The 13,459-nt window shown below is 44.7% G+C and overlaps 1 protein-coding gene across 1 annotated transcript in view; it reads left to right on the top strand.

Annotated features, from left to right (window-relative positions):
• The window catches only part of LOC140430248 (uncharacterized), a 132,688-nt gene extending 119,853 nt beyond the window's left edge, over positions 1-12,835 (top strand). Inside the window, exon 8 of the mRNA XM_072517675.1 lies at positions 8,832-12,835. Coding sequence (XP_072373776.1) covers positions 8,832-9,673 — 842 coding nt within the window. The 3' untranslated portion in view covers positions 9,674-12,835. The remainder of the gene's footprint in view (positions 1-8,831) is intronic.
• The last annotated feature ends 624 nt before the right edge of the window (positions 12,836-13,459 follow it).

A 13,459-nucleotide genomic window follows, 5' to 3' on the forward strand; every position in this document is an offset into this window, starting at 1 on the left:
GCGCCTGCCCAATGGGACAATTTCCATCCAGATGCCTCGCTATTTCTTCCTTGATGATAGATTCCAGTATCTTCCCTACTACCGAAATTGAGCTAACTGGCCTATAATTACCCGCTTTATGCCTACCTCCTTTTTAAACAGTGGTGTCACGTTTGCTAATTTCCAATCCGCCGGACCACCCCAGAGTCTAGTGAATTTTGGGAATTATCACTAGTGCATTTGCAACTTTTTGACTACAGCTCCGCCTTCAACACCATAATCCCAGCCAAGGTCATATCAAAGCTCCAAAACCTAGGACTTGGCTCCCCACTCTGCAACTGGATCCTCGATCTTCTGACCAACAGACCACAATCAGTAAGAATGAACAACAACTCCTCCTCCACAATAGTCCTCAACACCGACGCCCCGCAAGGCTGCGTACTTAGCCCCCTACTCTACTCCCTGTACACACACGACTGCGTGACAAAACTTGGTTCCAACTCCATCTACAAGTTTGCTGACGATACGACCATAGTGGGCCGGATCTCGAATCACGATGAGTCCGAATACAGGAGGGAGATAGAGAACCTAGTGGAGTGGTGTAGCGACAACAATCTCTCCCTCAATGCCAGCAAAACTAAAGAGCTGGTAATTGACTTCAAGAAGCAAAGTACTGAACACACCCCTGTCAGCATCTACGGGGCCGAGGTGGAGATGGTTAGCAGTTTCAAATTCCTAGCGGTGCACATCTCCAAAAATCTGTCCTGGTCCACCCACGTCGACGCTACCACCAAGAAAGCACAACAGCGCCTATACTTCCTCAGGAAACAAAGGAAATTTGGCATGTCCACATTGACTCTTACCAACTTTTACAGATGCACCATAGAAAGCATCCTATCAGGCTGCATCACAGCCTGGTATGGCAACTGCTCGGCCCAGGACTGCAAGAAACTTCAGAGAGTCGTGAACACCGCCCAGTCCATCACACGAACCTGCCTCCCATCCATTGACTCCATCTACACCTCCCGCTGCCTGGGGAAAGCGGGCAGTATAATCAAAGATCCCTCCCACCCGGCTTACTCACTCTTCCAACTTCTTCCATCGGGCAGGAGATACAGAAGTCTGAGAACACGCACGAACAGACTCAAAAACAGCTTCTTCCCCTCTGTCACCAGACTCCTAAATGACCCTCGTATGGACTGATTTCATCAACACTACACCCTGTATGCTTCATCCGATGCCAGTGCTTATGTAGTTACATTGTATATGTTCTGTTGCCCTATTATATATTTTCTTTTATTCCCTTTTCTTCTCATGTACTTAATGATCTGTTGAGCTGCTCGCAGAAAAATACTTTTCACTGTACCTCGATACACGTGACAATAAACAAATCCAATCCAATCCAATTTCCCTAGCCATCTCTTTTAGCACTCTGGGATGCATTCCATCTGGGCCAGGAGACTTGTCTACCTTTAGCCCCATTAGCTTGCCCATCACTACCTCCTTAGTGATAACAAGCATCCTCACCTGTCATAGCCTCATTTCCATCAGTCACTGACATGTTATTTGTGTCTTCCACTGTGAAGACCCACCCAAAAAACCTGTTCAGTTCCTCAGCCATTTCCTCATCTCCCATTATTAAATCTCCCTTCTCATCCTCTAAAGGGCCAATATTTACCTTAGCCACTCTTTTTTTGTTTTATATATTTATAGAAACTTTTACTATCTGTTTTTAAATTCTGAGCAGGTTTACTCTCATAATCTATCTTCCCCTTCTTTATAGCTTTTTTTAGTAGCTTTCTGTTGCTCCCCAAAGATTTCCCAGTCCTCCAGTCGCCGACTAATCTTTACCACTTTGTATGCTTTTTCCTTCAATTTGATACTCTCCCTTATTTCCTTAGGTATCCAAGGTCGATTTTCCCTCTTTCTACCGTCCTTCCTTTTTGTTGGTATAAACCTTTGCTGAGCACTGTGAAAAATCGCTTGGAAGGTTCTCCACTGTTCCTCAACTGTCTTTGCTCCCAGTCTACCTTAGCTAGTTCTTCTCTCATCCCATAGTAATCTCCTTTAAGCACAAAACACTAGTGTTTGATTTTACCTTCTCACCCTCCATCTGCATTTTAAATTCCAGCATATTGTGATCGCTCCTTCCGAGAGGATCCCTAACAGTGAGATCATTAATCAATCCTGTCTCATGACACAGGTCCAGATCTAGAACTGCTTGTTCCCTCGTAGGTTCCATTATATACTGTTCTAGGACACTATTGCAGATACATTCTATAAACTCCTCATCAAGGCTGCCTTGACCGACCTGCTTAACCAATCGACATGTACATTAAAATTCCCCATGATAACTGCTATACCATTTCTACATGCATCAATTATTTCTTTGTTTATTGCCTGCCCCACCATAACGTTACTATTTGGTGGCCTCTAGGCTACTCCTATCAGTGACTTTTTCACCTTACTATTCCTGATTTCCACCCAAATGGATTCAACCTTATCCTTCATAGCACCGATGTCATCCCTTACTATTGCCCGGATGTCATCCTTAAATAACAGAGCTACACCACCTCCCTTACCATCCACTCTGTCCTTCCGAATAGTTTGATACCCTCGGATATTTAACTCCCAGTCGTGACCATCCTTTAACCATGCTTCAATAATGGCCAATAAATCATAGTAATTCACGATGATTTGCGCCATCAACTCATTTACATTATTCCGAATACTACGAGCATTCAGGTAAAGTACACTTATGTTGGCTTTTATACCTCTGTTTTGAATATTAACACCTTGATCTGTAACCTCTCCGAAGTTATTTTCCTCTTAACTTTTCTCCTCATTTTCCTTCTCGTTGAACCCATATCTTCATGTAACAACCTGCCGCGTTGCTTTCCATTCATGCTTTTACTTCCCGTTTTATTCCTTTTAGTATTACTGAGCCTATTCACTGAGCTCCCCTCAGTCACTGTACCTTGTACTGTCGCCCTTTTTGATTTTTGACTATGGCTTCTCTGCCTTACACTTTCCCCCTTTCCCCCTTACTGCCTCTTGTTTCTGTCCCTGTTTTACTTCCTTCCGACTTCCTGCATCGGTTCCCACCCCCCTGCCACATTAGTTGAAACACTCCCCAACCACTCTAGCAAATAGCCCCCCGAGGACATCAGTTCCAGTCCTGCCCAGGTGTAACCTGTCCAGTTTGTACAGGTCCCACCTCCCCCAGAGCCGCTCCCAATGCCCCAGGAATCTGAAACCCTCCCCCTGACACCATTCCTTCAGCCATGTATTCATCCTGTCATTTCTACTCTGACGAGCACGTGGCACCGGTAGCATAGAACATAGAACATAGAACAATACAGCGCAGTACAGACCCTTCGGCCCACGATGTTGCACCGAAACAAAAGCCATCTAACCTACACTATGCCATTATCATCCATATGTTTATCCAATAAACCTTTAAATGCCCTCAATGTTGGTGAGTTCACTACTGTAGCAGGTAGGGCATTCCACGGCCTCACTACTCTTTGCGTAAAGAACCTACCTCTGACCTCTGTCCTATATCTATTACCCCTCAGTTTAAAGCTATGACCCCTCGTGCCAGCCATTTCCATCCGCGGGAGAAGGCTCTCACTGTACACCCTATCCAACCCCCTGATCATTTTGTATGCCTCTATTAAGTCTCCTCTTAACCTTCTTCTCTCCAACGAAAACAACCTCAAGTCCTTTCCTCATAAGATTTTCCCTCCATACCAGGCAACATCCTGGTAAATCTCCTCTGCACCCGCTCCAAAGCCTCCACGTCCATCCTATAATGCGGTGACCAGAACTGTACGCAATACTCCAAATGCGGCCGTACCAGAGTTCTGTACAGCTGCAACATGACCTCCCGACTCCGGAACTCAATCCCTCTACCAATAAAGGCCAACACTCCATAGGCCTTCTTCACAACCCTATCAACCTGGGTGGCAACTTTCAGGGATCTATGTACATGGACACCTAGATCCCTCTGCTCATCCACACTTTCAAGAACTTTACCATTAGCCAAATATTCCGCATTCCTGTTATTCCTTCCAAAGTGAATCACCTCACTCTTCTCTACATTAAACTCCATTTGCCACCTCTCAGCCCAGCTCTGCAGCTTATCTATATCCCTCTGTAACCTGCTACATCCTTCCACACTATCGACAACACCACCGACTTTAGTATCGTCTGCAAATTTACTCACCCACCCTCTGCGCCTTCCTCTAGGTCATTGATAAAAATGACAAACAGCAACGGCCCCAGAACAGATCCTTGTGGTACTCCACTTGTGACTGTACTCCATTCTGAACATTTCCCATCAACCACCACCCTGTCTTCTTTCAGCTAGCCAATTTCTGATCCACATCTCTAAATCACCCTCAATCCCCAGCCTCCGTATTTTTTGCAATAGCCTACCGTGGGGAACCTTATCAAACGCTTTGCTGAAATCCATATACACCAATCCTGAGACCACTACCTTCGAGATCCGATTTCTTAACTTCCTTCCTAGCTCCTTGTATTCTGCTTTTCGGACCTCATCCCTTTTTTTCCCTATGTCGTTTGTACCGATGTGTACCACGACCAGTGGCTGTTCACCCTCCCCCTCCAGAATGTCCTGTACCCGCTCCGAGACATCCTTGACCCTAGCACCAGGGAGGCAACATACCATCCAGGAGTCTCGTTTGCAGCCTGTCTGTTCCACAATTGAATCCCCTATAACTATTGCACTGTCACATTTATCACCCCTCCCCTCTGCAGCAGAACCAACCGTGGTGCCACGAGTTTGGCGGTTTCTGTTTTCCCGAGAGGCCATTCCCCTCAACAGTATCCAAAGCGGTATATCTGTTCTGCAGGGGAATGGCCACAGGAGATTCCTGCACTACCTGTCTCGCGCTCTTGCTTTGTCCGATGGTCACCCATTCCCTTCCTGCCTGCGGAGTCTGAGCCTGCGGTGTGACCACCTCTCTATACGTGCTATCCACGATGCTCTCCACTGCTCCACAGTGTCTCCAGCCGCCGCTCCAGCTCTGAAACTCGAGCTTCCAGGAGCTGTAATTGGAGACACTTCCTGCACACATGCTGACCCTGGGGACTGGAACTGTCCCCAGCCTGCCACATGGGGCAAGAGGAACAGACCACACCTTGGAGCTGTCCTGCCATCATCTATTCCTTTAAATTAAACTTTTGAAATTAAACTTTAGAAAGATGTCTTTGTGTCGGATTATATCCAATCTCCAGTATACTATTTAATTAGCTTTATCCCGGAGTATTTATCTTGCTTGATCTGACGACAAATTAAATAGTGATTTCATTGAAATTAAAAAAGTTATTTAATTAAAATTTAAAAAGTTATTTAAACCAACTTAAAAACAGTAATTTAAATCAACCCAAAATAGTTATTTCAGTGATATTTAAAAATTAAAAGATAGTAATTCAAATCAACTTAAAAATAGTAATCCAAGTCAAATTTTAAAAATAGTAATTTAAATCAAATTAAAACTAGTAACTCTACCAGTTCTTCACAACTGACTGGTCAGACTGCACACGCGCAAGATGGCTGCCATTCAAAACTGCCGTCTTCTTCTGTTTCAACCCTACCTCTGCCTCGTGGTGAGTATTCGCGCCATTTTTACCGATTCCGTTCGTGTCCATCAATGGCTGTCGAATTTGTCCAGGATGGTCTGGTATTTTGTTTTTTCTAGCCCTTCTGAGTATTGAAACGAGTTGAAGATCTCTATCGCATGTTCACCCGCAATGGTGAGTAGAAGAGCTATCTTCAGATCATCGGTCGAGCCATTCAGGTCAGATGCTTCCATGTATCGTTGGAATTTTTGTTTGAACGAATGCCAGCTAGCACTAAGATTACCGGTGGTCCCGAGTTGATGAGGAGCCTGAATCTTGTTCATTGTGCCTGGATTTGGTTGCTGGTTGTCTCTAACCTTGCTGAGTTGAACTAGAGAGATTGAGCAGTCACTCCTGTACCATGTTGTGTTATGTTATTGCGAGTAACATAAGCTGCCACTTGATGTAGGCTCCGCTGAAAGATGCCCCAGACTCGGAGATAAGTTTAACGTGTTTATTGAACGATTAACAATGCTCTTAAATGAGTTTGACACTCTACTAATCTGCCTCTAGTAACTCAGTCTATTCTGCTAACCATACAAGCTTGCTCTTGACCATGTGCTAGGGTGTGATGTTGCTGATAATCACCCCTGTCCTGCTCTCTTGGTTTCTGCCGGTGGAAGAGGCAGAGCCTGTGTGCCTTGTCCTTTTTATATGGGTCGTGTAGTGCCCCATTGGTTGTGTCCTGTTCTAATGACTCATTGGTTCCGTGTCTGCATGTCATGACATCTCTGGTGCTCCCTCTAGTGGTTACTTAGTTGTAGTGTGTATATACAGTGATGTATATCACTACAATGGGGAGAAGGCAGGAGAATGGGGATGAGAAGAATATCAGCCATGATTAAGCCGAGTGGCCTAATTCTGCTCCTATGTCTTATGGTTTTAGTGAAAAGACCGGGATAGCCCAGGAGAGGTGAAAAGACTGGGACATCCCAGGAGAGGTGAATGGACCACGACATCTCAGGAAAATAACCAGAAGGACTGAATAAGGCTCAGAAATTGGAGCTGAAGGAAGTTGAACCTCCACAGCAGGCGATCCCTGGACAGGGCAGGGCTGTAAGATATCAGACCATGGGACATTTACTCACACAATGAGCTTCAGAATACTCCCTGAGTCACCAAGTCACTCTCCCAGGAATAGAGATACTCGCCGATCACTGGGTCAACCTCCTCTCTCTATCTCTCCTGTGTCCCTCTCTCCTGTACATGTGCTGATCCCACCACTGGATGTCATCACTGCTTTGGATGATGTGAGTGTTCCTCTTCTGATCTGCTATCAAACACATCTGAGGTTTCACATGCAACACTGATGTTGTCAGTTTGAAAGCCTCCCAGGATATTCCCACACTAGAAATCTTTGTCAAGTGTTTACCGGGGGAACTGAGACAGAACAACGAACAAAGAAAAGTACAGCACAGGAACAGGCCCTTCGGCCCTCCAAGCCCGTGCCGACCATGCTGCCCGACTTAACTAAAATCTTCTACACTTCCTGGGTCCGTATCCCTCTATTCCCATCATATTCATGTCTTTGTCAAGATGCCCCTTAAATGTCACTATCGTAGAAGCTGCAATAAGTGAGGTTTTATTCAGATAGGACAATGACAAATTTATACAAGTTTAAATCCCCACCTGATCTGCTGATCAAAGTCGCCTCTGTTTCACGGTCAGTTTGCCAAGCTGCAGGAAACTCCTGTCACTCCAGAAATATTTAGATTGGCTGTGAGAGACGACAATCAGAGAGAGTCCACCCACTCTGCCCATTCTCTCCTCTTCCTCTTTCACAGCTGCTTCACATCCTGTAGGGACTGAAAACCAAGTGAGGAGATGGTGAGTGAAGGAGCAGAATTTATAATAATTACATTGCACAATGTCCACACGAATGTTCAGGCAGTCTGACTATCCTGTGGGGGATCAGGTGTGGAAATGCTCCTTATGCTGTGTGAGAAGCTGCAGCTGAGAGACCTGTTTACTCGCTGCTTTGTGCTGAGCTGACTGATTGACTGTGTTGGATATTGAGTGTGTTTATTGGAAGCATTTCCCTTCTGATTTACAGGCTGAGTTTTGTTGATGGGTCATTACTGAATATGAGAAGGTGAGGTGTAATTATCTGGGAGGGGTAGAGACACATTTATTCAAATGTCTTTTAATGTCTTTGTTAAAGATTTTACCTGAAGACCTCGGCCTTTCCCAAAAGCCTGGGTTTGGATTTGATACTTTTACCCGGTGCTGAGAGCTGAATTTGGGATGTGCAGTCTGAGTGAGTGCAGTGTATCTAATTTCCCAGAATAAACCAGAACCCTTCAATCAGCTTCACTGGAGTAATGTTTACCTCAGCTTCCAGCACTTTCTGACCAATGTGTTTTCTTGAAATAAGTTGGGAAAACAAGGGGGAAAATTTCTAAATCTCCATTAAATTAACATTTCTCCTGAGTGTTTTTGTACTAAACACATTCTCTAAGCGTAAAACTGGTCTTCACCAGCACCACTTGAGCTGATAGTGAATTAAAAGCCCTTTTTACTTTCCGCCCCAGTGTCTTTTCCATTGTCCTCACGGCATCTGGGAAGATGGGGGGGTCTGGGCTGAGGAAAGAAAGTAGCCACGTTGTCACTATCCATAGTCCCTGCTGGAAACAGAGGGTGTGACAGTCAAGTGAGGGAAAAGAAAGAACTTGTATCTGATCCCATTCAGGGGAATAGCAGACTGACACTCACTGTGGAACAGTCTCTAACTGAGGAGGCAGCCCCTTCAGCAACGGAGGAGAGGGAGTTGGAGGAAATCATGTTTCCTTTTCCTGTTTTACAGAAGGATTGCACCGTACTACATCAGAGAATACAGAGAAGATAGACTCCACAGATAGATCCTGACCATACACCACGGAACAACTGCATAACTATGGGAAGACACCCAGTCCCTTCACAGCATTGCTCAACACAGAGACGGTTAGACAGTGAAACCATCATCTGGAAATTGGTTGGGTCTGGGGAGCTTTGACATCTCATCAGATCTGAAACTGGTCAATGGTGTGGAACCTTCCATCAGAACCAACCTTTCCAAAGATCCGGCTGTGGGTGATTGGTCAGGGTGAGGCTGGGAAGAAGTGTGAGTGGGCTCCAAGTGTGGTGAGAGCTTCAATCATTCATTGAGCCTCATCAACCACTGACTCATTCCTACAGGTGAGAGGCTGTTCCAGTGTGAGGTGTGTGAGGAGGCATCCACATATTCAGTGCTGCCAGCCGTAACCTCGGGGACAGCCACATGGAAGAGGAGCTGTTGAAGTGTGAGTTGTGTGACAAATCATTCACGTGCTTATCTCACTTTCATAACCACCAACTCACTCACACTGGAGGTAAACCATTTACGTGTGAGGTTTGCAACAAATCATTCTCGAAGTCATCACATCTCCACATACATAAACGCATTCACACAGGGGAAAAGCCATTCCGCTGTGACGTGTGTGAGAAAGCCTTCACACAATTATCGAACTTCCAGGTCCATCAGACAATCCACACAGGAGAGAAACGCTTCAAATGTGCATTTTGTGATAAAGCGTTTGCAACATCTACAGAGTTCCTGATACACCAGAGCATTCACACAGGGGAGAATCCCTTCAGGTGTGAGTTGTGTGACCGAGCTTTCACACGTTCATCGGCGGTCGCGCAACATCGACGCAGTCACACCGGGGAGAAACCATTCACCTGCGAAGTGTGCAATAAATCATTCTCCCAGTCGTCAAACTTCCGTGAACACCAACGCATTCACACTGGGGAGAAACCTTTCAAGTGTAAAGTGTGCAAGAAATCCTTCTCCCGGCCATCGAGACTCCGTGAACACCAACGCCTTCACACTGGGGAGAAGCCGTTCAAGTGTGAGGTGTGTAACCGGGACTTTACACAGTTATCAGGCCTAATGAAGCACCGGCGTATTCACACAGGAGAGAAGAAAACATTCACGTGTGAGGTGTGTAATAAGGACTTTGAACAATTATGGGGCATGTTGGCTCACCGTCGCATTCACACAGTGGGGAAGACAAGCGGGGTGTGTGACTGAGCCTCACATAGACAGCCACGCTTATGAAACACTGACACATCCATACTGAGGGAAAGGTGTTTCATTGTGAAGTGTGTGACAAAGACTTCACAAAGTCAACATAGACGAGGATTTCAACAGCAGATGGACTAATGTGGGAGTGGGTGGGGAATGTTGGATATGGACAATGTTACAGAGGGGGAAGGAGGTGATGTTTGTGATGGGGATGGAAGCTCAACTGGAAGTTGAAGAGGATGACACTGACCAATTGTTGGAGATGAGAGAGGGAAGGGCAATCAAGAAAAATTTAAGGAGTAACACATAAGAACATAAGAACTAGGAGCAGGAGTAGGCCATCTGGCCCCTCGAGCCTGCTCCGCCATTCAATGAGATCATGGCTGATCTTTTGTGGACTCAGCTCCACTTTCTGGCCCGAACACCATAACCCTTAATCCCTTTATTCTTCAAAAAACTATCTATCTTTATCTTAAAAACATTTAATGAAGGAGCCTCTACTGCTTCACTGGGCAAGGAATTCCATAGATTCACAACCCTTTGGGTGAAGAAGTTCCTCCTAAACTCAGTCCTAAATCTAATTCCCCTTATTTTGAGTTCTGCTTTCACCCGCCAGTGGAAACAACCTGCCCGCATCTATCTTATCTATTCCCTTCATAATCTTATATGTTTCTATAAGATCCCCCCTCATCCTTCTAAATTCCAACGAGTACAGTCCCAGTCTACTCAACCTCTCCTCGTAATCCAACCCCTTCAACTCTGGGATTAACCTAGTGAATCTCCTCTGCACACCCTCCAGTGCCAGTACGTCCTTTCTCAAGTAAGGAGACCAAAACTGAACACAATACTCCAGGTGTGGCCTCACTAACACCTTATACAATTGCAGCATAACCTCCCTAGTCTTAAACTCCATCCCTCTAGCAATGAAGGACAAAATTCCATTTGCCTTCTTAATCACCTGTTGCACCTGAAAACCAACTTTCTGCGACTCATGCAGACCCAGATCTCTCTGCACGGCAGCATGTTTTAATTTTTTATCATTTAAATAATAATCCCTTTTGCCGTTATTCTTACCAAAATGGATAACCTCACATTTGTCAACATTGTATTCCATCTGCCAGACCCTAGCCCATTCACTTAGCCTGTCCAAATCCCTCTGCAGACTTCCAGTATCCTCTGCACTTTTTGCTTTACCACTTATCTTGGTGTCGTCTGCAAACTTGGACACATTGCCCTTGGTCCCCAACTCCAAATCATCTATGTAAATTGTGAACAGTTGTGGGCCCAACACTGATCCCTGAGGGACACCACTAGCTACTGATTGCCAACCAGAGAAACACCCATTAATCCTCACTCTTTGCTTTCTATTAATTAACCAATCCTCTATCCATGCTCCTACTTTCCCTTAATGCCATGCATCTTTATCTTATGCAACAACCTTTTGTGTGGCACCTTGTCAAAGGCTTTCTGGAAATCCAGATATACCACATCCATTGGCTCCCCGTTATCTACCACACTGTTAATGTCCTCAAAATTCCACTAAGTAATTTTGGGAACAAGGATGTAGAAGGTTAAACCAGGATAAGCCTGTTGCACCATTCCGTTAGATCATTGCTGATCTGTCTTAACTCTTATCTACCTGCCTTGGCTCTGTAACCCTTAATCCCCTTTGTCTAACACTAAACCCATTAATCTAAGTTTTGAAATGTTCAGTTGACCCCCAGTATCACAGATTTTTATGGGGGGTGTGTTCCAGATTTCCGGCCTCTTTTTTTGTGAAGAAGTATTTGTTGACATCACCCTGAACAGCCTCGCTCCAATTTTAATGCGATGTCCCCTTGTTCTGGACTCTCCCACCAGAGGAATAGTTCCTCTAACTATTCTATCAACTTGTTCAATCAACTTAAATACCTCTATTAAATTACCCCTTAATCTTCTAGATTCAATAGAATGCAAGCTGAGCCTGTACAACCTGTCGTCATAATTTCACCCTTTTACCCCCAGGAACATTCTGTTGAATCTTCACTGCATTCCCTCCAAGGCCAATACAGCCTTCCGGAGGTGTGGTTCCCAGAACTGAACACAGTTCTCTAGCTAGGGTCTAAAAAGAGCTCCATACAGCTGGAACAGAACTACCACAAGGACGCAGTTGGTTTTGGTGAGAAGTTGTGGGTTATCTTTTCTCTCCAGGGAGGCCCTGGAGTAATGAGCAGTTTTGACAGGAAAGCAGGATCTTGATATGGTCCAGTCAGATCTGCCGATGAACAGTTGAACCAACTGTGTACCAAAACCTTTAAATCTTCACCCCTTGGACTTGAGAAACAGGGAGATCAACCAGGAACGAAGGGAGTAAAAGTAATTTTGGGAACAAGGATGTAGAAGGTTAAACCAGATTGATGGTTACAGAAGCATTATTGTGAATGGAGTGTCAAAGGGCAGAGAGAGTTGGGAATTAGAAAGCGGTGTCCCAACTCACCGGGGCAAAGTGTCTTTCAGGAACGGAAACTAATTGGTCCTTGAACCCATGTAACCACTGGATCTCTGTGACCATTGGTGGGTTTGTTTGATGGAAACAAGCTCCATCCTGTGTCTTTAAAGTTCGGTGTCAATTCTGATCATTGGAATTGGGAGCCAGACTAAAGCACAGAAATTTTAAAGACACATCTGTCTGTTATGTAGAGAGATTTTAAAGAAACTTCTGTCTGTTGTATTCAGAGAGAGATTCCCCTGATGTGAGTGTGTGTGTGTTAGTAAAGTGAGCCAGCTCTCAGGAATGGGTATGGGGTAGAATCGGATCCTGCTTTAGTTGATGATGTGAATTATAGACAGATCCTCTTCAGGTGACGGGTGTTTGACTAATACCATGGGTAATGTTTGTACTCTCCTGTCTGGGTGAACTACTATCCTGAGTATGGTGAGGGAGTGGGGTTGAGACTCTACAGACCTGGGTTCCCTCAGCCCACCATACCGCATTGTAATAACGGTGTAATATGTTCACCGACCCTCTTCCAAGATTCCTTTCATGTCCTGGGAATGATCTTGGGTCATTTTCAAATCCTTATTTTGGTTGATTTAAATTTTGGTGTAAACTGAATAGATGTAGATGTTCATCAATCTCCTGTATAGATTTAAACTCGGAATAAATTAATTATTTTAGCTTCCCTCAAACCAACTGACTTATCAACATGGTGTATTCGTATTCACTGAAACACTCAGGAACCTAAAATAAGAGTCCCGTACACAGTATATTGATCAATGTCACTGTGGCTGGTATGCTTTCTCCACCCATGGGTTCATCATTTCCAGCTCAATGGAAGAATGTTTCCCTGAGAAAGGAAGTTTTGCATTTTATATCAATTTTCACAAACTCACCGTGTCCAGAAACACTTTACAGCTAATCAGGTGCCTTTTGAAGTGTGGTCACTGTTGTAAAGAAGGAAACATGACAGTCAATTAGTGCACAGCAAGATCCCACAAACAGCAATGTGATAATGGACAGACAATTCATTTTTGCGACTGATTTTTGTTTTATTCGTTCATGTGGGCATCGCTGGCTGGGATTGCGTTTATTGCCCTTGAAGGGACATTTAAAAGTCAACCACATTGCTGTGTGTCTGGAGTCACATGTGGGCCAGACCAGGTAAGGACAGCAGATTTCCTTCCATAAAGAACATAGTGAACCAGATGGATTTTTACGACTATTGACAATGGTTTCATGATCATCATTCGACTTTTAATTCCGGATTTTTATTGAATTCAGATTTCACCATCTGCTGTGGTGGGATTTGAACC

The sequence above is a fragment of the Scyliorhinus torazame genome, chromosome 10 (assembly GCF_047496885.1).
Source record: "Scyliorhinus torazame isolate Kashiwa2021f chromosome 10, sScyTor2.1, whole genome shotgun sequence".
NCBI lineage: Eukaryota > Metazoa > Chordata > Chondrichthyes > Carcharhiniformes > Scyliorhinidae > Scyliorhinus > Scyliorhinus torazame.